The sequence below is a fragment of the Rhipicephalus microplus genome, chromosome 4, assembly GCF_043290135.1.
Source record: "Rhipicephalus microplus isolate Deutch F79 chromosome 4, USDA_Rmic, whole genome shotgun sequence".
NCBI lineage: Eukaryota > Metazoa > Arthropoda > Arachnida > Ixodida > Ixodidae > Rhipicephalus > Rhipicephalus microplus.
In genome coordinates this window covers 142,192,130-142,219,733 of record NC_134703.1, presented here as the reverse complement: position 1 = coordinate 142,219,733, position 27,604 = coordinate 142,192,130, and the positions used below count along the sequence as shown (strand labels likewise).

Genomic DNA, 27,604 nt, shown 5'->3' with positions numbered 1-27,604 from the left:
TGTTCGGACGTGATGTAGAATCTGAACGTATTGGATTTCTACATATCATCGAATAAAGTGCACAAATTTGGTTCGTATAGACCGTGACGCCGTAATAGTCTGAATGGCCCCAAGTGCGCACCGAGGTCTTTAGCAACGCTTCCTTTCTATTCGATTCTATCGTCCTTGACCTAACACCTTCTAGGTGCACATATTTGATGCACTCCCGACTGCATGTAACAGCGCTAAAGGATATTCGCAGTATGACCGCTCTGTGCACTCAGTCTCCTCGCTGCAGAGCTCTCCTTTCGGCACGAAGTCGCAAGATTCCGTGCAGCAGGCGCCTTCTGTGGGGCTGCGGAAAACATACAACACAATTAACAAACACTATTAGCGCAGCGCGAAGCGTAAGCAACGCTGTCTGCGATGTCTGCGGGAAGGTGAACCAATTTCGCGAGCCCGAAAAGCTCTGGAAAAGCTAGGCAATCGCACGAGGTGTAGGATGTCCGTTTCTTGTAAATCGTTCGCAGCTTGACAGGGCTATCTGCGAAATCATTCGCAGCTTCACAGAACTATCTGCTTTCAATTATTTATTTCCTGTATGATTACGCTTCGCGTTTTCTTTACTTTTCATTAACTACGGCGGGTAAACAAGAGAGCTGGTCAGAGTGAACACTCATAAAGGAAATAAACAAAGGTCCACCAATCATTACATTTCATACTTTATGCAGTACTATGTCAGAATAATACTTCATCCTTACTTTAAGTGCTGTGACCAGTAGTAGTTACCGGGAAATATTCAAATGTGTGCAGCTTACTGCAGAATTGAGTGTCACGAGTGAAAGAATTATCTAATGTTTCTGTGCCTGTGTTGGTATTTTTTTTGCCATGATATATTCAGTGGTTTAATAATATGCGTATTTCGTCCTGCACGTTGGCAGGAATCGAGGCATACGTACGTACACATGTGCAAGTACACCACAGCTTAGGCATGCGTATGGGGGGAGGAGGGGGGTGTGACAGGGGGGCGGAAAGGCAACCTCCATACCTTGACATTAAAAGGGAGGGGAGAGAGGGAGGCGCTGTGACGAACCTTAGAGCTCCCTGAAGGGAAACCCTGCTCACGCTTATGGTGCACGCACGGTGTAACTCACCTGCACTTGGCGGATGGTTTGAGGCGGCAGGCGAGCGACCTGTTGTCCGCGTTCCTCGAGTAGCAGCACTTGTCCATGCACTCGGCTTCAGTGGCGCCGCAGTCACACTGCTCATCACCCTCGACGATCTGGTTCCCGCACACGGGACCACTGTGCCCTGCAAATGACCGCACCACATAGCGCCGCGCGTTATTCCTATTCACAGTTGACTGGCCGTATTACTAAGGATAAGCAATAATTTCAAGGAAGGCAGGCCGTGCATTTTTTTTTGTTTCAAGGTTCACTCAGGTTACACTTTGTGTGGCTGTCTCCTGTGGTGCGCAGTTCCTCTGGGGTTCCTGTGGTACGCAGTTTTAATGCCCTCGCGTACAAAAAATAACCCGTTTCGCAAGAGACGCGAAACGCTTATGTCGGTGGCCCTGTATCGCTACTTCCGATATGCTGCTACTAGTGTTGGCGGCCGCGATGTAAAGGAGGGCAACATTGGGAATGGCAACAATTACGTAAGAAAGACCGCTTTCAGGCGGGTGATTTGAAGAGCGCTAACGTGATGTGGACTGCTAAAACGTCATTTTTCGTGAATATAAATGCGAAGCATTTTTTAGCGAACTTCGGCGACATTGAGCGTATCTATCTATCTATCTAGCCGCCAACGACTTTTAGCTCTCCTGGCCGTTTCGATAATGGTATCAATACCAAACTTGGTATGGCATAACATGACTGCATGAAGAGCATATTTGTCCAGTCATAACATGAAAATCGTGACTTGTATGTCATGAATGTCATGATTTACATTTCGTGGTCCTGCAGCTCTTGCGGTGGTTTCGTTCACATGGCATGTTGCAAAACTGGAAACATGATTGCATGCCGAACAGAAACGACTGACCCCAACATGATAATCATGACATGCGTGTCATGTAACAACATGACTACATGCCACGCTCATGATGCACTTACGGCCGTTTCGTTAGCTTCACTTATACCAAATTTCGTATTACGGGACGTGAATGGATGACAAAAGTATGATACTGGTGCAAACATGATAAACATGAGATGCGTGTCATGTAACAACATGACTACATGATACGCTCATGATGCGCTCACGGCCATTTCGCTAGCGTCACATGTACTAAACTCGGAATCGCGCGACGCGAACGGACGACATAAGTAAATGACACATCCAAACATGATAATCATGACATGCATGTCACGTAACAACATGACTACATGCAACACTCATGATGCACTTGCGGCCATTTCGCTAGCCTCACATATGACAAATTTTGTATTACGTGACGTCAAAGGATGACGAAGGTATGTGAATGGTGCAAACATAATAATCATGAGATGCGTGTCAGTTGAGAAGATGACTACATACCACAATCAAGGCGCCAATACATTTCGACGTGACGCGGTTCGCGTGCTTGCCAGCGTTCAATCAGAGCGTCACGCCGGCGTTGCCACGCCCCACGCCGGTCCAGCTATATACTCGCAGGCACGCACCACGCTGCGTTGCTTTGACGCATGCGTGCTTCAGCGTGTCCGGCGTCCTTCCGTCACGAAAAGAGGGAGACACAGTGTTGTCTGGGTAACGCATCGGCGCAAAATGCAGTATGTCGCACTTCGCGCCATTTGCCGTCGAGCCGCGTAGACGGACGCTGGTCGCGCCTGGCCTCAGACTATAGAGTGCTCGCGTTTTGCTGAAGTAGCGTCGCTGCGCCCAGCGTGCGCACACGTCAACGCAACATTGGAGTATATGGGGCGCGGCGTTTTGCTACCTCCACACACACCGAATTTGGTGTTGCGTGACGTCAATAAATGACGAAATACATGACTGGTGCAAACATGATATTCTTGACAAGCGTATCATGTAAGAACATGACAACATACTCCACTCATAGCTGGCTCACGTCCGTTTCGCTAGCTGCACATATACTAAATGTGGTATTGCGTGACGTGAATAGATGACGAAACTAAACGACACATTCAAACATGATAATCGTGACACGTAAGTCGTGTACGGCATCATTTACCTCCGCCTCCTAACATTGCGCTGATTTTAGAGTGACATATAAATCTTCCTCATATGATTTACTGATATGTGGGGTTTAACGTCCCAAAACCACCATAGTAGTATTATGAAAGACGCCATAGTGGAGGGCTCCGGAAATTTTGACTACCTGGGGTTCTTTAACGTGCACCCAAATCTGAACACACGGGCCTACAACATTTCCGCCTCCATAGAAAATGCAGCCGCCGCAGCCGGGATTTGATCGCGCGACCTGCGGGTCAGCAGCCGAGTACCTTAGCCACTAGACCACCGTGGCGGGGCTGTATTATTTGGCTGCGCAAAGTATAAGGCTGGGAGTTTTGTTAGTCGTAGATGTATGACAGCAAGCATACGCGCAATAATTAGGTTAAAAAAAACATGCTGTCATGGGCACACAAGCAATCGCAAACACATCACCCACAATAAACTTTAACAAAGCTTGTTGGACGAACGGTGTTGGTTAAGTGGGTGATTGTGGCGCATTGTTCCTCTTTTTGAGACAACGCGATCTGCAACACGCGGAGCATGGCGACAGAGCAATCAATTCTCCAATGGAACTGTTGCTCCACGTAGAACAGAAAAAGTATTATTACTGCAAATGCTCCAAATCTGCCAATGGATGACATCATGAACGTTGTATCGCAGCCGGATGCCCTGTCCGGTGAAGACAAGGGGTGCGTCAAGCGAAGCCGAGAACGGGGAAGGGACTGCTCCTTATTAGGGGAGAGTGCGTGACAATGGTTACAGGAATTTGCCTTTGCGCGGCGCTATGCGACACATCACGCGAAACCGAAACTGATCAGAAGTCCATGACTCTGAGATAAGTATCTTGAATTTAGGACATGGAACGCCCAACACCACGTTAAGCAGCCAGCCATCTTGGGTCGCTGAGCCCTTGAAGCCACTTCTGAAGACTTCCAACTATGGGCATGCACGACGCTTCTTGAAGATGGTCGTAGTTAGTTAGGAAACGAGCTTGTTTCTGCGACCCATGAAGAAACAAGGCGAAGGGCCATAGATGAATTGGGGAATGAACGATACAAGTACAGTGCACTAGAAGGAGTGTACTGTAATTCAAGAGAGCGCAAAGTGGCTACCTTATTGCGTACGCACACAACCGAGGGTCGGGTCAAAGCACCATCCCCCTTTTTCAAATACCGGTGCGTGCCCGACGGTCCTGATAAAACCGAACACAGCGCACCCTGCATTCGATGCGGACGTTCAAGTACTAGGACACGGCACGGCCAGCCGCCTTACCATCTTTGCAGAGCGTAGTGACAGCCTGTCTGCAATTTGATAGGCAGACAGCAGTAGTTAAGTACTGCTTAAGTCGGCGAAATTTTCTCCTCTAGTGGGTATGCACACAAATTTACTCAAGGGTGTCGTCATTAGATGGATGGCCTGTCACCCCGCCCTCACAGAACATTGAGGACTGCATAAGCGGGACTCTATAGTGACACAATGTGACTTCAAACTACGCGCGCTAGCAAATACTTGTGCCTTCTAGATGATTTGCGATGCACGAGCCTGCGGGACCCAGCTGCGCGCGAACCGGGTTGAAAGAAAAGAAGAACGGAGAAGAAGAGGCAGAAGGCAATCCTCGAGACAATCTAGCTGTGCTATAATTCTCGGGCACAAGTTCGCCCAGCCTACGTTAGCTTATTAAAAGAGTTTATTGAAAAGTGCGTTACAAATCTGGTGGAAGTGCTGGGTGTGATGCCAAGCCCCTCTCGAGTGACGGAGCACAGTCCAGAACCACAGCGATTTCGACCCAACGAGCTGACACCTGTTCATCAGCGCTGCAGTCGACGCCTACGTGGTGAGGGTCCTGAATTTTCACCTTTATCGACTTCGCTTGGAACATCAACGGCTGTGAACGGGTACGCAACTGACATGACAGCTCAGGTCACTCCAGCCAACATTGTCGTAAACCAGCCAATGCTACCAAAGCCTTTCCACGGTGAAAGCTACGAGGACGCAGAGGACTGGCTTGAGCACTTTGAACGCGTCGCAAAGGCTAACGGATATGGGGAAGAGCGCAAACTTGGAAGTGTTTACTTCGCACTGGAAGATAGCGCACGAACGTGGTATGAAAACCATGATTGATTTGTGGGGTTTAACGTCCCAAAACCACCATTTGATTATGAGAGACGCCGTAGTGGAGGGCTCCGGAAATTTTGACCACCTGGGGTTCTTTAGCGTGCACCCAAATCTGAGTACACGGGCCTACAACATTTCCGCCTCCATCGGAAATGCAGCCGCCGCAGCCGGGAATCGAACCCGCGACCTGCGGGTCAGCAGCCGAGTACCTTAGCCACTAGACCACCGCGGCGGGGGTATGAAAACCACGAAGCCACCTTCCGGTCAGAATGATTTTCGACGGGAGCTGCTCGCTGCTTTTCCGAACAGAGACCGCAAAGAGAGAGCTGAAGCTGCGCTCCAGACAAGAAATCAGCGCAATAACGAAACTGTCGCCATGTATCTGGAAGACATGTCTCGCTTATTCCGCCGAGCGGATCCAAATATGAGCGAAGACAGGAAGCTGCGCCATATGATGCGAGGCGTGAAGCAAGAACTCTTTGCCGGACTAATTCGAAGCCCGCCGCACACCGTCGCCGAGTTTCGTTCCGAGGCGACTACAATGGAAAGGACGCTACAACAGCGAGCAAGGTTATACAACCGGGATGCGATCGTCACTTCCTTGGACATGTTGCCACCAGCCTTCGGTAACGGCAAGGAAGCACTACGTGAGCTGGTGCGGTCTGTTGTGCGAGAAGAGCTGCAGAGGCAGCGTCTTGACCAGAACGCTCCAATGCTTTCGTCTCTGGCCGATGTGATCCGTGAGGAGGTCAGGCAGGTGGTACGCGAACCTTCGAACAACGCACAGCCAGGGCCGCCACTACAACAGAAGACGAGAATGACGTATGCTGATGTGCTACTACGAGGACCTCCAGGACGAGCGGACGTCGCGGCGGCTACACCTATGCAGTACCCGATGCCGCCGAGCACCCTGCAGCCAACGCCAGAGAGGAGACTAAAGAAGAGCGATGTCTGGCGCACTCCCGACAGGATACCGCTGTGTTACCACTGTGGGGAGCCTGGTCATCTCTACCGAACGTGCCACTACCGCCAGACAGGACTCCGTGGTTTTCCTGTTAATGCACCTCGACCACGAAATGGTGAACGTCCCTTCGAAATTGAAGAATACCTGTCAGGTCGTCAAACCTCAAGTGGCTTCCAACGACACCAACCTCGGGTAACGACAACGGGGAGGTATAGATCGCCTAACCCCCGACCTTCAGCAAGCTCCCCAAGGTCTCGTTCCCCAAGCCCGCGTCGGGAAAACTAGAGTCAGCGACCTGTGGAGGCAAGGCCGCTGTCGACGCTAATGCCGAAAAACCTCCATTGCTGACTCTGAACGACGACCGATTCAGAAACCGGTGCTTCGACAGTGACGTTGTTTCCGATTTACGTGTGTTCGTTGACGGCTACAAAGTCATCGGACTGGTAGATACCGGCGCATATTATTCAGTGATCAGTAGCGGACTTTCTAAAATACTAAAGAAAGTGCTGACTCCTTGGAAGGGACCACAAGTTCGCACAGCAGGAGGGCACCTCATCGACCCTACCGGAATATGCACAGCAAGAATAGGAATATGGGGTTTCACGTACGTCGTCAGTTTTATTGTGCTGCCGGAATGCTCAAGAGACTTGATTATCGGCATGGATTTCTTACGAGCTAATGGCGCTGTAATTAACTTGCGAGAATCTTCCGTCTCATTCTCGACTAGGCACGCGATTGGTACCTTTGAAACTGAAGAAAACATATATGACCTTGGTATTGCAGATGATGGCGTCATGGTTCCGCCAAGATCGAGCATATCTGTCGCAGTAAACAACAAAGCATTCAGTGAATTCGAAGGATTTGCTGACATCAACACTGCCTTACTACTCCAAAAAAGAATCTGCATGGCACGAGGCCTTGTTAAGTTACGTGACGGATGTGCAAATGTTCTACTCACAAACTTTGGAAATGAGGTGCAGCACGTTGCAAAAGGAACCGTCATCGCCAGTCTGAATGATTTCGTCCAGGTTACGGAGCTGCGAACTTTTGAAAGCAATGATTCTGATTTCGAAGACGTGGAGTCTGTCCTTGCAGCCATCGACTTCGAGCCAGGCCTACTACCAAGCGAAAAAGAGCAAATAGAGCGTCTTTTAAGGGAATTCACCGAATGTTTCTCGTTGTCATCTAAGGTTCGACGCACTCCTGTCGCTAAACATCGCATCATTGTCGACGAGTCAGTGAGGCCAATACACCAGCATCCCTAGCGAATGTAACCAAAAGAAAGAGAAGCTATTGGTAATCAGGTTAAAAAAATGCTCAAAGACGATGTAGTCCAGCCTTCATCAAGTCCATGGGCGTCACCTGTTGTTCTTGTGAAGAAAAAAAGACCAAACCTTACGTTTCTGCGTTGATTATCGGAAGCTGAATGCCGTCACCAAACTGGATGTTTATCCTCTGCCAAGAATTGATAACACTCTGGATAGGCTGCAAAATGTCAGGTATTTTTCCTCATTGGATTTTAAAAGTGGGTATTGGCAGATAGAAGTGGACGAAAAAGATCGCGAAAAGACAGCGTTTGTGACACCGGACGGTTTATACGAGTTCAAGGTACTCCCTTTTGGCCTTTGTTCAGCACCCGCCACATTCCAACGGATGATGGACACAGTGCTTTGTGGTCTTAAATGGCAGTCATGTCTGGTTTATCTCGACGATGTTGTAGTTTTCTCTGCTACCTTTGAGCAACATTTGGAAAGGCTCCGGTCCGTGCTCACTGCGATCAAATCAGCGGACTTGACGATAAAACCGCAGAAATGTCATGTCGGCTTCCGTGAGCTCCTTTTTCTCGGCCATGTCATCAGTGAAGAAGGCGTCCGCCCAGACCCTGCAAAAACTGAGGCCGTAGCAAGATTGCCGAAGCCAACAGACAAAAAGGCTGTTAGGCGATTTTTAGGTCTCTGCGCCTATTATCGACGGTTCGTTAAAAATTTTTCACGAATTGCTGAACCACTGACACGGCTGACAAAAGAGGAAATGCCTTTCGTATGGCTTGCCGAACAAGAGGATGCCTTTAATGAACTACGAAAGTGCCTTCAAAGCCATCCTGTTCTGGCGCATTTTGACGAGGAAGCGGAAACCGATATCCACACGGATGCAAGCAATTTAGGTCTTGGGGCCGTGCTCATCCAATGGCAAAACGGACAAGAACGAGTCATTGCGTATGCCAGTCGCACTCTTTCGAAAGCTGAGGTGAACTACTCAGCGACCGAGAAAGAATGCCTTGCCGGGGTATGGGCTATCAGCAAGTTTCGACCATATTTATATGCTAGGCCTTTTCGAGTTATAAGCGACCATCATTCGCTATGCTGGCTGGCTAATCTCAAGGACCCATGTGGACGGCTTGCACGATGGAGCTTGCGATTACAGGAGTATGATATCACGCTTGTGTACAAGTCAGGTCGCAAGCACAGTGATGCGGACTGCTTGTCACGTGCTCCGATTCAACCTGCTGCTTCTGTTTCCACCGAGGATGGTGAAGATTTTATTTTCTTGGGAGCTGTGACACCATCAGAGATGGCACATCAGCAGCGATCCGACCCTGAGATACTCCTCTTGATCAAGTACCTACAAGGACAGTCTGTCGATGTTCCACGACCTTTTGTCCGTGCCTTGTCAGCGTTTGTCCTACGAAACAACATCCTGTATAAAAGGAACTGACAACAATACAGCGACATTCCTGCTTGTCGTCCCTTCACCTCTGCGACCAGAGATTTTGGAGGCTTGCCACGACGATCCATCAGCTGGACACTTAGGAGTAAGCAGAACGTTAGCACGCATCCGCACTAAATACTACTGGGCGAAGTTGCTTAGCCCTGTACGACACTATGTCAGAACCTGCCGGGACTGCCAAAGACGTAAAACGCCACCGCTAAAACCAGCAGGTCTCCTTCAACCGATAGAACCACCAGAAGCCCCATTCACACAAGTGGGAATGGACTTACTGGGCCCATTTCCTACGTCATCATCGGGAAAACGGTGGATAATAGTTGCGACCGACTATTTAACCAGATATGCCGAGACAGCGACTCTAGTTAAAGGATCAGCCGTTGAAGTAGCCGAATTCTTCGTCTCCAACATAGTACTGCGGCACGGAGCTCCAAAAGCGTTGATCACGGACCGAGGGACTGCATTTACGGCCGACCTGATGAAATGTATCATGAAATTGACGCACACCAGTCATAGAAAAACGACGGCATATCATCCTCAAGCAAATGGTCTAACGGAACGACTGAACAGAACGCTGGCTGATATGTTGTCAATGTACGTTGATATAGAACACCATACTTGGGATAAAATATTACCCTATGCAACATTCGCCTATAACACTGCGATGCAAGAGACAACACGGATGACGCCATTCCAACTTGTTTTTGGCCGGACGGTAACGGCACCTTTAGATGCAATGTTATCTATTGACGAGACGCCCGAGAATTACTATGACGTTCACGACTACATACAAAGAGCAGAAGAAGCTAGACAGCTGGCACGATATCACATTCTCCAACAGCAGAAAACCGACACGCATCAATACAATCTGCGAAGAAGAGACGTCCAGTACGCACCAGGAGACAGAGTATGGGTGTGGATTCCTGTACGAATACGTGGCCTGTCAGAAAAACTGCTTCGCCGCTATTTCGGTCCGTACAGAGTGCTCCGCCGCGTCGGCTCGCTCAACTACGAAGTTACGCCAGAGGGACAGGATATTTCATCCCGACGGCGGCATCGCACGGAAACTGTGCATGTAGTCAGGATGAAACCATATCACGACAGGCAATGAAACGCTGAAGATACAACGTTCTCTGACGTTAACGACATCCCCGACGAGGGTTTGTGAATGACTGCCATGCAACCAGTTTGACACAAGCATCGGGACGATGCACTCTGGAAAGGGGGGCAATGACACAATGTGACTTCAAATTACGCGCGCTAGCAAATACTTGTGCCTTCTAGATGATTTGCGATGCACGAGCCTGCGGAACCCAGCTGCGCGCGAACCGGGTTGAAAGAAAAGAAGAACGGAGAAGAAGAGGCAGAAGGCAATCCTCGAGACAATCTAGCTGTGCTATAATTCTCGGGCACAAGTTCGCCCAGCCTACGTTAGCTTATTAAAAGAGTTTATTGAAAAGTGCGTTACAATAGACATTTATTTAGTCACACAGGGGGATCAGCTGCAGCAATTCACTCATGACGGCGTGACCTCTCCCCACTTCCCCCCCCCCTCCTATAGCTGAATATACTGGGAAAAAAGTCACGATTTGCTTCTAGCCATCCATATCTCTCTGTACTACACCCGCTCGTGTCCCCCACCCTCTGAATGGGTACGATCACTATCTTCTCCAACACTTCACAACATCTCCATTCCCTTTATTTTCCTTTACCAGTGTTTCAGTTAAGGTTTCCTCATTGGAGAGACAGTTATCATGCACTGCAAAACAAACTTCTTTTCCTTCCATCAAGGATCACCCCCTCTCCCCTTTGCTGCGGGTGTCTGAAACAATTGGGCCCACTCTACTAACTGATTTCCCCACATCGCACAGCGTGCCACCTTTAGAGTACCACAGCATGTTCATTTGCTTATACTTCATGTAGACTAATGCTGACGGCAAAGTTTCTGTTTAAGTTCCCGATAATTACCGTCACTTATCTGATTAACCCGAAGTGTTGCAACGCACTGCGCATTCATTAAAACCTTGTTTAGTAATATTTCGGAGTTATCACTGGGATCCTATGCCTGAGCTCAATGACATGGGGCACTGGCGAGCGACCGTGTGCCTTTAACGGTAACCTTGGGTTTATGTTCGTTCTTTAGTCAGCATGCGTCTTCGCTTAAACATATACACAGTAGAAGTGGACTCTCAAACGGTTGTTCTCCGTGCTTTCTGCTGTAGCAACACTGTGAGTTGCCCAACAACGTGGTACGGTAAGAAGAACTTTATTTAGGGATCTGGAGTAATCGATGAAGCTATACTAAAGTAACGTTCGCGCACACAAGAGATATTACAGGGTTCTAGTTGTAGACGTACGGATTAAAACAGAATTGCTTGTGGTAGACACGTGGTACAACGTGGTAGATAGGAGAAAAACAAGAGCCTTTGAATGCCAAGGAGATCCAGTTCAGCATTCATCTCACATTTGATGGGCCAATCGCATGTTGGCTAGAGGACCGGTGCTGTTAGGTATCGGTGAAGAACACAATTATTTTGTGTCGCAGATATGTGTGATGGTTTGCATGGCTAACACGCATACTTTATTTATTTATTTTTACACTCATAAACCCTCAGTCACCTTGATGGGTGTTACATAAAGTGGGAAGAGAGAGGGTGAAGTAACAGTGAAGCAAATATACAGCCATAGTCGATATTTTGCAATGGCGACATCGATGAAGCAATAAAAAAGTAGCCTTAGCGCACAAGATATTTTACAAACCTGTAGTTGTAGGCATACGGATTTAAAACACAAATATTAAGCGATATTATGCAAACTACCTGAGAATAGCACAAATGAGTCATGCTTTACGATACAGAGAACGCGGTGTTTTCGATTATTTCAATGAAGCATGGCACCATAAAGTGGCGAATTATTCAAGAGGTTAGAGAGAGAGAGAAATAACATTTATTTATACATTCGGCATGTAGGAAGTCCCCAGCCTCACAGGGCGGGGTGTTCCCCATATTAAGATTACGGCTATTAGAGTCCGATAATGTCAGAGCCTAGACCTCGAGGATGATGTGCTCCGACTAGGTGACAGTTACTCGGGTGCCTCCGCGCCCGTTAAACGGGTCGTCGGCTCCTTTTCTCCGTTGCTTCGTCAAAGCCTCCTCAAGCCACTGGATGACCCTTTAACAAGTTAGTATACCTCTACCGAACTGCATCCTTGGAGCGGCGATCTAGGCGCAAGGAAATGCGATGGACAGGCTGCATGAGGGAGATAGCAAATACACATTTAATGATTATGATTAGCCTTATGGAAGCTGGCTGAACATTCCAGCTGTTTTGCTTTTGTAAATATGGAAGATGTAGTGATCTTTCGTACGATGTTCGCATTGAACATGCGGTGGACTTACTCAGGAAACAATTCTCGCGCGATGTCTCGCTGTCGAATAAAGGCTTCAATATTGCGCTCATGTTGCCGATGCTGCACGGCGAGAAGCGGTCATTGTTGGGCCGGTCTCCCCTGGTCGCAGAGGCGTACATGATGTACTTTCCCTGGGGACCTTCCGGCTCGCAAATGTGCCCATGGTCGTGCTGCGTAAGACGGCCGGCCATCTTGTAGAAAACTGCGATGTGTAGCATCCACGCTGTATACAGTGTGGAGGCGACACATCGATGTTTTTATCGGTCATAAAAGAAAACACATTCGCCCACTGCAATACGAAGACACTCGGTTGTTAGGACCACTACGTACACGCTCTAATCTGCCAAATCAATACGAACAGATTTTTCTAGATGTAACATGATTGTGCATTTGAAAATGCGAACAATTCCATGGTAATTTGCACAGCGCAGACACAAGTTGTAATATTGAATTGAATTGAATTGAATTAAGTTTATTGAGCAACAAATATTTCACGGAGACAACAGTGTGTTCCTCTGCATTGATTTCTAGCACACGATTCTCAAAAGCTGTTTAATTTCCGCTAGTCATTATCATGATTTGAGTAATCGCATTCGATATTACTCGCCAGTATTAGTATTATGTTTTATTTCGGCTTGTATACTTTAATATTTGCTTCGAGCGTCATTTATTCTGTCTTCGAAACCTCGGTCACCCGGTAACAGTCTAAGACACTTATAAATATTTGTATTGACCACGTACCTTCCATGCTGAGAAATAATAGAGGAAGTATTCGAAATAAATAAAAAATCGTTTTGGAAGTATGGAATCAAACTCGTTTGTTGCGAAATGCGGCCTAGGAGTAAGTAAATAAACATAGATTTCTGTATGTAAGATCTCTTGTGGGATATTTTAAAACTGGTCCAGAGTAGCTGGCTTGATCTACAAAATGCCTTTTCTGTCCAGGTGAATCATCGCACTTGTAACACGTGCTGTCAGGTCACTAAATTAAAGATGAATCTGTGTTAATATTTTACTAGCTTGGGTTATAAATATAACTTTTATTTGCGCTATTTACAACTAAGCTAAACCATGTTTTACATCAGCAATGCGTTTTCTACACAAATGCGTTTTCTTTGCTTTTCAAGTCAATAAATAATGCCTGAAATGTGCTGACTCGTGGTGGCATTGATGTCCCACAGATGTGTGTTTCACGAAATCACTCGAACTTCTGTTCCAGAGTATGACTTAAAATGTTTGTGTTTAGAACCACTCGTGCGGCCCCAGGCTATGTGAGACCTGCAAGAAAACTTTGTCTCACGCTGCTATACAAAATCTCAAGGACATCACACGACTTACGCCTTGCTGCATGATTACAGTATACGTTCACTTTCGAAGGCTTAGGCGCACCTAGTGCTAATGAAACGTTTGCAAGTACGTGGTCATTTTGATAAGTTTAACAGATATGTGGTGCCACCTATGTAAATATATAGCACTGCATTGACATCTTGATTGAATGAAATGTTGAAAGAATATTATTAACAGCACATCTTTAGAACCCACAACAAGGCGGTGTTTCTCAGCTTGAAAAGCAAAGCAACTTTGAGGAGGGAAGGCATGTTTTCCTCTTATATACTCTGGTGTTTTTACCATGGGTCTCACTGTATGGCCCACTGCTTGTCCACTACATAGCTAAGAACGTAGCGCGCAAAACTGTAAGACACAGGACAAGAGAAGCGACAAAGAGGAGCGGTAACTTAAAACGAAATTTATTTTGTTGGAAGTTTTTTTGGAAGTAAGCGCTCCTCTTTGTCCCTTTCCTTGTCCTGTGTCTCAGAGTTTCTACGCGCTACGCTATTACTTGTGCATTGCTCACGCGCTCAACTTCATACTCTTGCTTGCCCACACTACAGACCACTGAAACGATACGACGAGCGGTATAATACACCTCATCAAAATTTTGAGGGCAAATTGCTGCTTTCCGAGCCAAGTATGGGTACAGCCGAGCCAGTTCGGTTACAAGTTGTTTTTTTATGTACAGGTCAGCATTAGACGCGAAATAAATCACTCCAAGAAAGAACATGATGTGCGCTCTCATGTCTGTTCTGTCTTTTCGCCTGTCTCCGGTCTTAGCACAAACACAGTCCTGCTTGCTAAAAAGCTATAGCAATGACGCATGTAAGTTGTGATGATTTGCAGCAATGTGAAGAAAGCGTTAATATCCCGATATGGTGGAAATGGGCTGCGGCGCGTTGCCACAACAATACTTATTTTTTACGTTTATTAATGTCTGCCAAGATGGTACAGTGATGATAGTGGTCGGCTGTTGACCTCAAGGCCGCTGGTTCGATTGCGGCTGCGGCAGTGGCATTTTAATGGAAGCGAAAGCAAGAGGTCCCACATATATTGTCGAAATTTCGGAAGCCATTCCCGATGGCGGGCCTTTGAACCATAGTTTGGTTTTGGTCCGTTAAACCTCCGATAGTATATTATTTCTTTACATAGAATACTTGAAGGAACGCTATATTTTTCTGGTGTGGCATGATGTGCGCATATAACACGGCACACATTTTCAACATCTTCGTACGACACTGCACAAAAGCGCCGTACTGTTTAAACTCACATCTGCAAGAATTGCCGGTTGGTTAGATCATTTTGCTGTAGTACCACGCACGCTAGCAGTGTCCCGCATAACATAGCCAAGGTTTGATATGCCTGCAAACTACAACGCCCTTTTTTTTTCTTCTCGTGAACTTGGAGCTATTCTGGTGACTGGCAGGCATGGCCATTCTTAGGAGCACAAGCAAAAGTACGAACTTCCGACTCACGGGCGATCCGAAGCTGTGACCAATCTCATGGGCGAGCGTGAGTGAGCCTATCAGTAGGCCCACGTACTGGCGTTGGTTGATGAGCGTGGTGATTCCACAGTTGAGGCTCATCTTGGCCTGTCGGTATTCGCCTCTGACGGGATCATACTCCACTGGCGACCGGTACCGCTCACAGATGCCACCAGTGCCCGCTGCACACAGCGTCAAAAAATGTCCACTCGTTATTTCGGTCTGTCGACCACGATCACCAAAACCTTTGACAGTACCTAAGAACCAAAGAGCGCTAGCCCGTAGAAGTAGAAGAAAGAGGCACACATAATCGGCTTTTTTAAAGTGAAAGCTTTTATGTCTTATCAACCGCTAATACTGGCCATCAGTGTCAACCCTAGTGAGGTGAAAAATCACCACTACGTGTTGACGTCAGCCTGCAACGAAATCTTGACGTCAAAGGTCACAAAAACTTGGACGTGGCGGACGTGACTGTCACGTGATGACATCATCAGAACACTTCACCACGTTGTCAGCGGTGGGCCAATCCCGAAGGTGCGGCCAACCACGTAGGGTGCAGACAGCTTTCGGGGTGGGTGGGGAGGGAAAGCGAGGGATTAAACTGCGAAACTTTCAGGACCCTTAATTCAACCACTCTGGTCAAAACATAAAGCATTCCGAGATATGAGGTTTCAGATTGACATGGAGTTGTGAGAAGACTGGCGTAAAAATTCGATAATTCAGACTTGACCTTCATTTTCTCATTTAATTATGAACCTGTGATAGCGAAGTTAATGATAGTACACTTCCTATATTGCATTTTATTAAGTTAGACACACTTGCGCTTGAGTCCGTAGTTTCTTAAGTGCCAAGTTTTGTACATCTTATTTGTGCCTGTCGGGTATATTTGTGGTCTTTTCATTCCTATACAATAGTAGAAATAGTCTTAGTTTAGTACGCCTATTCGTTAATTATGGACAACTGTCCGGCCACCTCTAAACAAAATATTACTTTAATATTATATAGTAGGTTCTTCAAAAACGCATTTATGTACATGTCGATTATTGGTAAATGAAACGCAGCAGGGATCTCCACAACTGCATGAGGAGTGCCAATTTTCACACAAAACACTATCACATTATTTTACGACTACACAAAATCACTTGAATTTGAATGCTTTAATAGCTCTGTTAAGCGACAGTAAGATACTACACTTGGCTCTTTGCGTATCAGTTTCCGAGAGGCATACGAGCGATGAAGCATTTGTTCACTGATTGTGGTTCCTTCAGTCCAAGTTTCTTAGACTGATCAGCCATGGATTATTTACACAGCGATAGCTTTACCATTTATCCGACAAATGACGAAGCTACCAATCGACATATGATTAAAATCCAACAAGGGGGGGGGGGGGCAGAAGTTTTGTTAAAGCGCCCTGCTCCTCATTATGTCAATACGGCTGACTGGCTCCCATTTCAGGTGATGAAAGGAGAGGAGCACCCCCCCCCCCTGCCGCCCTCTTGCACACGCCTATGCTATTAGCATTCAAAAGCAGTCCTCACTTTCCTCGCCAGCGATCCAGGCAAGGCCCAGCGTGCCGTCAGCGAAATCGCGGAAGTTCAGCCTGAATGACAGGCAATAGTCGTCGTGGCGCGTGAGCGACACTAGGTACAGAAGCTGTGCCGGGTCCAACGACGTGCTGCACAGCGGGTCCTGCTTCGCCTTGTAGCCCACGCAGTCTCCGGGCTCGCTAATCTGCAATCCGCAATACGACGATTCTAATCGCTTTAGGCCACAAATGTGAACCGAATGTCACGCGTTGTGGAAACTGCAGCAACTCCACTTGGTAAGGGCTTCACAAAAAGACATGCTAAAGCCTATCACTGACACTAGAAAACGGCCAAAGAAAGCTAGTGTCTAAGAACACGCATATACAGCAACAAGTGCACTGCCTATCTTTTCGATTACAGCACCTATCACAAAATGACAGCATTTTATTCTTTGTGTAAGGAAGTAACATGTGCGAACATGGGCACCATGATCGAAGTCAAAGAAATGGAGTCAACATGGCTTTTCTATAGCCTGGTTCCACTCTCTGCTTTCTGTGCATGCCTCACTTTGGCAATAAACTCGTTCAAATGGAGGTTCTGGGGCGATATCAATGTGGTTATTTTAGACCGGCACATAAGGATACCATCAGAGATTACGACTGTTTGATCATAGTAACTTTTTTTCTAAGAATCTCTTGACATGTGTCGGAACCGAGTGCCTCTTATGAACGCCATATAAGGTACTTCGCTTACTGGAAGTCAGTTGACGGCAGGTTTTGTCTACTTCCCACGCCAGTTGTGGACACTCTATCGCGAAACTGAGGTAGTAGGACAAGGGCTGCCCAGAGCCCATGCCTATAGAACTTTCCACACGGCTCCCTTTGCGACGTGCCATCCCGAAAATATCCAGGCACGGGAGCCTTACCATTCTATTACAACGTATAAAATATGTCTCATTCACCGTATCCAACACACCCAATGTAACCGCATGTGACACTTACCATAATGTGTTGCACGACGAAGCTGATGTCTTCAATGCCGTCGAAGTTAATGCCACCGTAAATGGAGTTCACCTTGTTCACCAGGTGGGCGACAACAGACGTGGCGATTTCTCGCGACGCCACGACACTATCCGTATCCTGCAGGATGCTGTCGGTGAACGTGTTGTCCACGGCAATCTCCAAATTGCACACGCGACGCGACAGGGGCTCCTGACGTGGCTTGGCAGGTTTCTCGTATTTATTCTTCGACCTCGCCTTCTTTGTCGATTCCGCATAATCTCGGGAATCGTCGAGCTCTTCATGCCCCGTCCCCACGGTGGTGTCACGTTCTTCTCCGCCAATCGGCTCATTATATTTCGCCGTAGAGCGGTAGTGTCTTTCATTTTCATCGTCATCAATGGCTTCGCTATAGGCGTACAGTTTCCGGCCTACATGGCTCACCGCTGGGTGACGCTGCACAGTGTGAATGCACGCGCTAAATTATAGTATTGCTCTGAGACTTCAGGAGTTCTGAGTCTCTTTACGCATGAACGAAAATTTGAAATTGACCTACTCATCCGTATTTGTTCTTGCACGGCTCTTAAGGGACCTAGCACATCTTCATGGTGAAAAGTGAGCCTTAGAGAAGGCCTGAACCAATTTTTCCGAAACTTTCCTTAACAAATGGGAACGAATAGAGGCTTTCCAGAAAATTATTGAAAAAAATATGTTTTTTTTTATACCCTTAGCTTTCTTCTGACCACAACACTGCCTTATGGCGGTGCGCTTACGCCACCGACACCATTGAATATAGTTGATAATTATTGGTCGATCTTTGGCTCAATGATGAATTGAACTGACCTAGCGCAAACTTGACACACGGGAAATGATACTTGACGTACAGTCTCCTACCATATTGGACAATATTATTGCATGGTCAAAAATAGGCTGAACCTGGAGTCACTGCATAACCACGTTTTGTGCAGAGCACTTTTGAGAAAAGACATGGGGGAGGTGCTGGAGTCAATATAATCGACTGAATAAAGAAAAAGGTTTTCGCCTTCGTATCGTCTTACGCTAATGCCTAAAGGGGCCCTCAAACACTCTTTGAGGTAACCATGGAAATAAATGCAAAAGCGTGTTGTCTCACAAATTCAACACCACAAAAATTTCAAAAATCCGTCCAGTACGAGTGGAGTTACAAAAATTTGTCACACTCTGCAATCACATTCTCTCTTCTCTCGTCCCGACGAAAGCGCCGGAAGCTAAGCAAAAAGGAATGGGAGGGGCAAACAAAAAACGTCATGTGCGCCTCGTGACCTTGAACACTTCGTTTTTGTTTTATTCGAATACGCGGCTTTCTCAGTACGATCGCCTGCACACGCGCGGACATGTGACGGCCTCTCGCGGCGATCTCTGTAACAACCGAACGCGCCATGTTCGAATATGCCAATGGCTGATAGATGGGCTTACTAAGAGTGATCTTTCAGCCTATTCCATGATTTGTTGAGAGAAGGAAAAAATTGCCCGCAGCTTCCCTCGGGGGAACACTGAGGAGGATGCGGAGCATATAATTGGTTAACGGGGTGTTAAAGTGCGACTTACTTGGGTCGATGGCTAAATTGGTTAACGTGGTTGTGAAATGGGGTGTTAAATTGCGACTTACTTGGGTCGATGGCTAAATTGGTTAACGTGGTTGTAGGAGGGGGTGTTAAATGAGTGAACACGTACACACGTATGCGAAAGGGCGGCGCTGGTCGAAGGGACGTCGATCATTGTGTTTGTGGATTCGTTGGAATTCATTTCACCGCGACCTTGGACGTCGACGCGCCGTACAAACCAACCGACGAGCGGCAACTGAGCGAGCGAGCGCCGACCTTGAGTATATATACAGCTCGACGGCGCATGCACTGTCAGCTGTTGAATGTTCTCGAAGCGCGACGCCACATGCGCGTCCACTGGAGAATCAGGAGAATTGTAGATGTCGAACGCGGTGTGTAGAGGAGGAAGGGTGCACAGATGGTGGAGGAGTGAAGCACGCGCGGTGTGTAGAGGAGGAAGGGATGCACAGATGGTGGAAGAGTGGGCGACGGCGCGACGGCGCATGCGCGCGCGTCAGCTGTCGAATGTTCGAGAAGCGGTGCGGACGGCGCGGACGGCGCGGACGGCGCACTACAAGGCGCGAGTATAAGATGCTTCCGCATCTAAAACAATATTTAGCTGATCGACTTTGATCATTTATCGCGAATTCCAGGCCGCGTGCTGCGCTATAACATTTGGCTCGGGTGTTATCGGGAGCCTCTACTACCGATCGGCAGCGATTTCTGACCAGGCTCAAAAAGTTTGGCAGGGCCCCTTTAAGAGGCCGTGTAACGTTTATATGGTATGGATACTCTGTAACCGAAGGTAGTTTGTACAATCTAGAGATCTGGCTCTGTTCTTGCCTTCTGAGGTGAAACGTGACGGAGCCTGCGCAGCGTGTCTCTCATCCATTGCTCGGTGCCGCCATGCAGCCCACACCAGCGGCCGCCTGCCAACGTAGGGAACTCGATGTCGGCGCTGGAATAGAGCACCGAGTGGTAAGGGCGGCTGTCATTGAAGAACCTGCTGGCCCGCTCCACGTAGAGGCTGTCGCCCGAGCTGGTCTCGATGCTGCCTTCGAACACGCCGTGGTAAAAAGAGCCGAACACCCGGCTACGGGGTTTACCTGCAAGTCACATGTAAGGCTTTGTTCATGTCAGCCCTTTCTCGTGAACAATTTGAACAGTGGTGCGGTTGAACTCGAGGAAAGCCAAGAGGATTTATGTGATAGAGCTTTAATAGTTTCATTGTTTTTTTTTTTGGCAAAAAGCCTAGTGAAATTTCGTAAGTGACCCTTTAAAGATCAAATACGACTGCTAGCTCAACATACATCAATTTTAGTGAAGCATAAACGTTACGAATTTAGCCTGAACAAAAGTTTTCGAAGTTTTGAAGAGGACCAATATATCATGGATACCGTCAGCTATCAGCTGTCTATACGGATTCGAGTAAGAATACATTACGAATCTAACCTGAACAAAACTTTTGAACAGGACCGCTATATTATGGATGACGTCAGCTATCAGCTGTCTATAAGGATTCGAGTTAGAATACTGTTATATTGCCAGCATCAACTCAAAATCCTTCACTTGAAGGCAGGGTGTCACGAGGCTGTTTATTGAGCAAGCTCTCGTGTAGGTTCGTGTAAAGCAAAAACCACCGATGACATAACCATCATCGGGAAAAGAGCTGACGAAACCATTTGCTTCCACCCGAATCCCCAACACTCAATATATTTAGAAGCCCCTAAAATACAAAAAGCAGACAAAAAACACAGCATACATAACTAGAAAGAGGTTAGCAAGAACAAACGGCTAAAGACGTGAACAGTTCATTACATAAATGTTCATTGGAAAACAAACGTTGTCATGACATAGCGGGACGAGGTGCTTGCAGTGAAGGCTGTGCTACCAAAGCATGGACGCACTCACGCAAACAATGACAGCGGTGATGCGGGGCTTGCAACTGATGCGACCGAGTAATGGTGAAGACACACTCGTGCAGCAGTGGAAATAATGGCGATTAGCTTGAGACGCTCACGTGGTTTACTGGCACGGAAGGAAGCGTCGGGCTGCTCGAAGTCATTGACTTTTCGGCGTTCGGCAGCCGCAGCTCGCACACGAAGCCGGAGGCGTTGCTTGGCCAACGCCACAAGACCAGAAGAAGCCTGGACCACGTCAGGTGAAGAGAAGAAGCTCTGTGTCCAGGTTGGAGCCCGCTGGGACCTTGATGCAGGAGTCCTGCTGGCCGCCACTCCCGTGCCCTCTTCTGCACTCGGTCCCGACTCGGCCACGTCTGCCTATAGCTTCGCTGTTCTTCTCCAGTGGCTCTCCTAAATCTCCGTGTAGGGACCTTAATGGCCCAAAATGTTGAAGCCCACACATGCCGCAACCGAGCGTCATCTTCATCGTCCTCTTTGGTTCAGGCTGATGGCGTGGCGCACTTTTCAAACACGCACAAACACATCACACAGGGATGCAAGAATCAAACTGTTGTCCGCTTGAAGCAAAGACGGAGAACAGGCTCAGATTAATGCCAAGAGTCCCATTGGTTTGAAGATTGATAAGTGGGGTTTAACGTCCGAAAACCACCATATCATTATGAGAGACGCCGTAGTAAAGGGCTCCGGTAATTTTAACCACCCGGGTTTCATCAACGTGCGCCCAAATCTGAGCACATGGGCCTACAACATTTCCGCCTCCATCGAAAATGCAGCCGCCGCAGCCTGGATTCGATCCCGTGACCTGCGGGTCTGCAGCCGAGTACCTTAGCCACTAAACCACCATGGTGGGGCAAGAGTCCGGTCGAGAGGAAGGTTTAGTTGCAATGCTCCTGACATCGACCCACACTTCCCTGAGGCTTGAGTGCCACGAAGAGTATTCTCGTTAGCGCACATACTCTGACGGTGTTCCTCGTTACGACATGCCTTTTATTAAACAAGAGGACAAGGAGGAAGAACCTCAAAAGCGCCAATCTCTAGTAACAACAGAGGGCTGTCCAAATTACCCGCGAACGGGCGGAAGACCATAGCCTTCCGGCCCCAACGTGGGCGCGTTCCGCAACTACGACACTGCAATTCCTTAGGACCCGACAGACCAACCTATCGACCAACTGTGATATCATGTACCATATAAAATAGCAACTCAATCAAGAATGTTACAAGGATATTTTAATCACACAAAAAAAAACGATCACCGCTACCCTACAAGATCAGATATGCTATCAACCAAGTCCTACGACTTCAGCACATAGCCGAAAAATTATATGAGCTTGCTGATGTACTTTTCTTAAATGGACCCTGCATCACTATTTCAAGTAGCCATGACGGAGCTTAATGTATCGCGAATTCACTGCCTCAAAAAAATTTTCCACTCCGTCCAGTGCGAGGTCACATTTATGGCACGCTGCCATCGATCGCATTCATTCTCTTCTTTCGTCCTGACGAAAGTGTGGGAAGCTAAGCAGCGAGGGACGGCTTGGGGAAAGAAAATGCGTCAAACGTGCCTCATGACCTTGAACACTTTTTTTTTTCATCAAATGAGTGACTCTTCATTGCGATCGCGTGCAGATGCGCGGACAAATCGCAGCCTCTCGTGGCGGCCCCAGTAGCCACCATGCACGCCATGCTCAAATCAGCCGATGGCTGATACTAGGCCTAGGTCGTTGTCATCTTGAGCCTGTAGCGTCATTTTTAGAGAGAAGAGAAACGGATTTTTAGCTGACTTAGAGAAGTTATTGTATATTCCACACCACGTGCTGCGCTATAATACACGCCTGTTTTCGGGAGCCCCGACCACCGATCGGTAGCGTTTTCTGACCATGCTGAAAAAGTGTTGCAGGGCCTCTTTAAAGTAGCCCGTACTATCGATCAAACATCACCTGCGATGCAAAATCTTGCGATTGCTGATGAGTACATTGGAAAGCACTGGGAAATGTATAGGAACAAAATACCAGGATTTGCATTGTCGCATCACATACGAAACAGGGTGACATTAAAGCGTTACAAGTGCACAACGACGCAAACAAAATGTGTATATCACACAGAGCGCTACTTCCAACTGATATGTACTACAACGCAAACACGCCATGTGTGTAGTTCCTTCACTCACGAAATGGTAACTGTGCATGCATGGAAACACGGTTATCACTTCCTCTCTCATTTCCGCGTAGCGCTACAGATTACAGATTTTTTGGCGCACGCATGGAAACTGGACGACAAAGCCATAGTTTGATGATAATACAATGGTATGTGGAGTTTAACGTCCCAAAACCACCATATGATTATCAGAGTCGCCGTAGTGGAGGGCTCCGGAAATTTCGACCACCTGGGGTTCTTTAACGTGCGCCCGAATCTGAGCACACGGGCCTACAACATTTCCGCCTCCGTCGGAAATCAATGAAGCCGTAGTTTTACATAGTCAAGACTGTGTTGATGTGAGCCACAATTGCATTTTTTGTTTATATTGTTACGAGGCAGCTGCTTTTTAGCCGCCCACTATAATTTATATACACTAAAAGCGAAGGATGCAGTCCCGTTACATCATTTCCTCAGCGACAGCTGCAATATGCAATATACACTCGTGAATTCAGGAAAATAACCGTTCACGTACCGATAACGTAGCCTTTGTAGATGTGGCTCGTATCAACGTTGACGATTCCTTCTGTAGACGACTCTACGACGAGGTTTTTGTGAAAAACAGATGCGTCCGCGGTGAGATGCAAGTTGAGTGACCTGTAAAAGAAGAAGAGCCATTGCAGCAATTTATTAGGTTTCTCCCGTCCACTATACACGAATCGTGTATTTTTTTGTTATCAATGGTAGCTGCTGCAACTACATGCACGCATACTAAGAACTTTATTTGTACATACAAATGACTTTATTTTTTCATGCAAAGAACTTCATTTTTGCATACAAAACCTTATTTTTGCACACAAAGAACCTTATTTTTACGTACAAAGAACTTTATTTGTACATACAAATAACTTTATTTTTACATGCAAAGAACTTTGTTTCTACATACAAGGAACGTTATTTCTGCTACAGCTATATCACTTAGTTAGTGTCTTCTAATAACGGAGCCTTTAGTTCTTGCCTTTTTTTTTTTTTTTTGTCGAGTCGTTTCTTCAAAAAAATCTGAAAAGCTTTACATTTATGCAAATGAGCAAAAAGTAATCATTATTTTAGCTGAATCCTGTATATTGTTTTGAAAAATGTGGTGGTTCGGTAAATAACCCTAAACGGCAAACTAGTTTCACTTAAACAAAACCATCATACACGGCGCGTTAGCCTTTGGGCAGCGAAAAGTCAGCTAAAACTGCGCCGTCCGCTGCGGTGGAAAAGTGGTCATGGGACTCGGCTGCTGACCTGGAGGTCAAGGGTTCGATTACGGCTGCGGCGGTTACGTTTTGACGGATGCGAACTGCCATAATCCCACGTACAGGGCGTTGTCAGTGCACTATAAAGAACACCAGGTGGGCGAAATTTCAGAAGCCCTCCTCTAAGGTGTCTATCATAACACCGTGGTTTTGGGACGCATAAAAATCTATTATTATTATTATTATTATTATTATTATTATTATTATTATTATTATTATTATTATTATTATTATTATTATTATTATTATTATTATTATTATATCGCACGGCAGTTAGCCGTGCAATCTGAGGGCGACTTTCCGATTCTCAGGCAGAGTGCAGAAATCTTTTATTTGCGGTACTGTCAAAAGTTTGCAGAAAATATAGGTGACAATAAAAATCAACGAGAAACGTGCTTACCACGTGCTACTGCACTCGGCACATAGACTGTAGTTATTTCCAAGCGAAACACCGGCTTTCAAGTTTTACCCAGTTGCGACAATAGACATGCTTCATGGGTAGAATTCGCCGGTTCTATAGATAACGCAGTCAGTCGAATTGTGCAGCTGTAAAATCCCCGTCGTTAATCCTTCGTGAAAGTAGCATCCCTTGTTCACTAATGCGATTATCCGAAGGTGAACGCAGAGAAGACGAAAATGAATTCATTTGACATGATGAATGGTTGTGGAGAAGTTAAAGAGACAGAACGTGCGTGGTAGATAAGTTAGGCGCTGAAGGTAATTCACTCAAATAAGTTCTCACGCTTGGAAATATGCATGCGCAGTTCACGGTGTCCTTTGACAAAGAGGAAAAGAATTACACAGGACAGGCGCAAACTTACAACTACAGTTTATCTAAAAAAAAAAGAGTAAGCTACAAAGGGCTAACGTAAGGTATTTAGGTGCATGCGCTCCAAATATTGTTTTCATTCAGAACATGAATCACCACAAAAAAAAATTGAAATTTCGGGAGTTGGTGTGTTCATAGGTAAGCGCCACTTGTTAGTTCTTTCTGCTTTTTTGTTATTTCAATAAATTTTAGTTCGTGAGTCAGTGCATGTGCAGTCTTGTACTTCTTTTCGTCCTTCTCGAGAACGTAGTGAAGCACACGCATTCACAAGAATGAATCCCTTCCACTGAGCTCAAACTTCTATACTAATCAAACACATACAACTGTAACGCACGAACGCAGGTTTGTTCATCGCTTGAATGGCTAGCGGAGAACTACTTAGTTACGCGCGGGTGGTCTCTTACCGTCTGCTGCTGCGAATCTGCACACGTACGTCGCCGCTCCCTCCGGCATCGACGGAGCGCTTTGCCCGGCTGTGGCTCCGGTGCACAGGGTCGAAGTACACGGGCTCGAAGCGACGTATGAACATGTTGAGCCGCTTATCTGTACAAATATAGTCAGCAATATAGTCACCAGCTACAATATGCAGCCTTTACTTCGTCTGTCAAAATGCATATACAGCGTGAATAAGGGACATAAGGGAGGTTATTTACGAAACCAAAACGAGCTGCTGGCTTTCTGCTGTTTTTTTTTTTTTTTTTTGCAGACTCTACTACAACTTCCTCATGAGTAATGAATGCATAACACCATCTGTGATTACATTAGTTGGCCATTTTAGCTACAACTGAGACAATATTATCCCACTATCTTTCAAGACAACCATTGTCATGCATTTTGTTTCGTTTTGAGTTAATTTCGAAGGTGTTAGGTAGCAAGCAGGAACTTGAACAAGTATTAGCACGACAAAAACGGGGACGAGAATAGAAAAAGACAAACTACAGCACCGACTCAAAACTAAATTTTGTTCCGGGAAGAAGTGGAATAAGTAACATCTGGAAAACCTAAGAAAGAAAAATAAGCATCGCGCAAGCTCAATGTTTTTTTTTTTGAATAAAATTTAGTCGCAAGTCAACGCTGTAGTTTGTCTTCTCTATTCTCGTCCCCATTTTTGGCGCGCTAATATTTGTTCAGGATGACACCAAATCGCTTGATTGTCCGTTCTGTTGCCCGCAGGACAACGTTAACAAGACTGAACAGGATAACGTCAGCAGGACAACGTTACCAAGTCAGAACTTCTCAGCACTTTCTTGCGCGTGATTTGTTCGAGTTATCTTTTTTTAATTGAAAACTTCTATCACCTTATGTCAGGTACTTACAACACTTAAACTGCAGAAAATAGGCCTTACACCGAGAGGCAACTTTCACAGAGCAAGCTGTTCAACAATAGACATGCATCTTGACTATGATGTCCATCAGATTTGAAACGTCCCAACTTCGTGATTCATTCCTCTTGCGTATAGAATATAGTAGCTGTAAGTACGCAAATTTACCCTCACCAAGTTCGCTCATGGCCACTTTAGGTGCGGTCTTTACAGTATCAGTCACTTGGCTAGCCTTTCAGTTTCATTTTGCATATATAGTTCACTTTTCCTACGCTCTTTCAGCCAGGAGGGCTTCAGTGGCAGTATTGAACGGGAACCATTGCTGTTGCATTGGATTCGATACAACTTACAGTCCTGGACACTGTAATATATCCAGCTGATTGTTCTATACATTCCGTCGCTTTAATGTACAGTACGCTGATGGTAGACTCATGCACGAGAATAGATGCATATCTCCAGTGGATAAATACTTAAATTGCGCAGTCAGATTAAATTAAAGCTCGGGTTTATTATGAGGTGTGTCCAACTGGGCGACTGCTAAGTGAATTTCCTCGCCAGGAGTGTTTTAGCCAGGAGTGTGATCAGTAGGGTGTATCAAACTCCTACACTTCCTCTTTATTAGGCTGTTCTAAATGCATACACTAAAGAGAAACAATGACAAGATTTAAATTGATAATCTGTGCTCTAATAAACTGTACTCTGAGAACTCTAATACTGTAAGTTTCCCTATTGTATTTCATTATTATATAGCGTACAAAATAAGGTTGGAAGCTTAGTTTTTGAATTTCACGCTG

General features: G+C 46.4%; 1 protein-coding gene across 1 annotated transcript; it reads right to left on the bottom strand.

Moving 5' to 3' along the window:
* Window positions 1-180: 180 nt before the first annotated feature.
* Window positions 181-26,997, bottom strand: LOC119172892 (disintegrin and metalloproteinase domain-containing protein 10-like). The gene is made up of 10 exons (XM_075893181.1): window positions 26,985-26,997; window positions 25,893-26,031; window positions 23,894-24,015; window positions 20,147-20,409; window positions 17,724-18,176; window positions 16,735-16,927; window positions 15,188-15,378; window positions 12,370-12,550; window positions 1,134-1,290; window positions 181-334 (listed from the first exon to the last, which is right to left on the bottom strand). The coding sequence occupies exons 1-10, from the start codon at window positions 26,995-26,997 to the stop codon at window positions 181-183; spliced, it is 1,866 nt and encodes a 621-aa protein (XP_075749296.1).
* Between the last annotated feature and the right edge of the window lie 607 nt (window positions 26,998-27,604).

Coding starts and splice junctions, on each gene's coding strand:
- LOC119172892 (XM_075893181.1), bottom strand. Junction 24,016..25,892: donor CAGATTCGCAGCAGCAGACG/GTAAGAGACCAC, acceptor CTTCTTTTACAG/GTCACTCAACTTGCATCTCA. Junction 20,410..23,893: donor CTACAAAGGCTACGTTATCG/GTACGTGAACGG, acceptor TGTGACTTGCAG/GTAAACCCCGTAGCCGGGTG.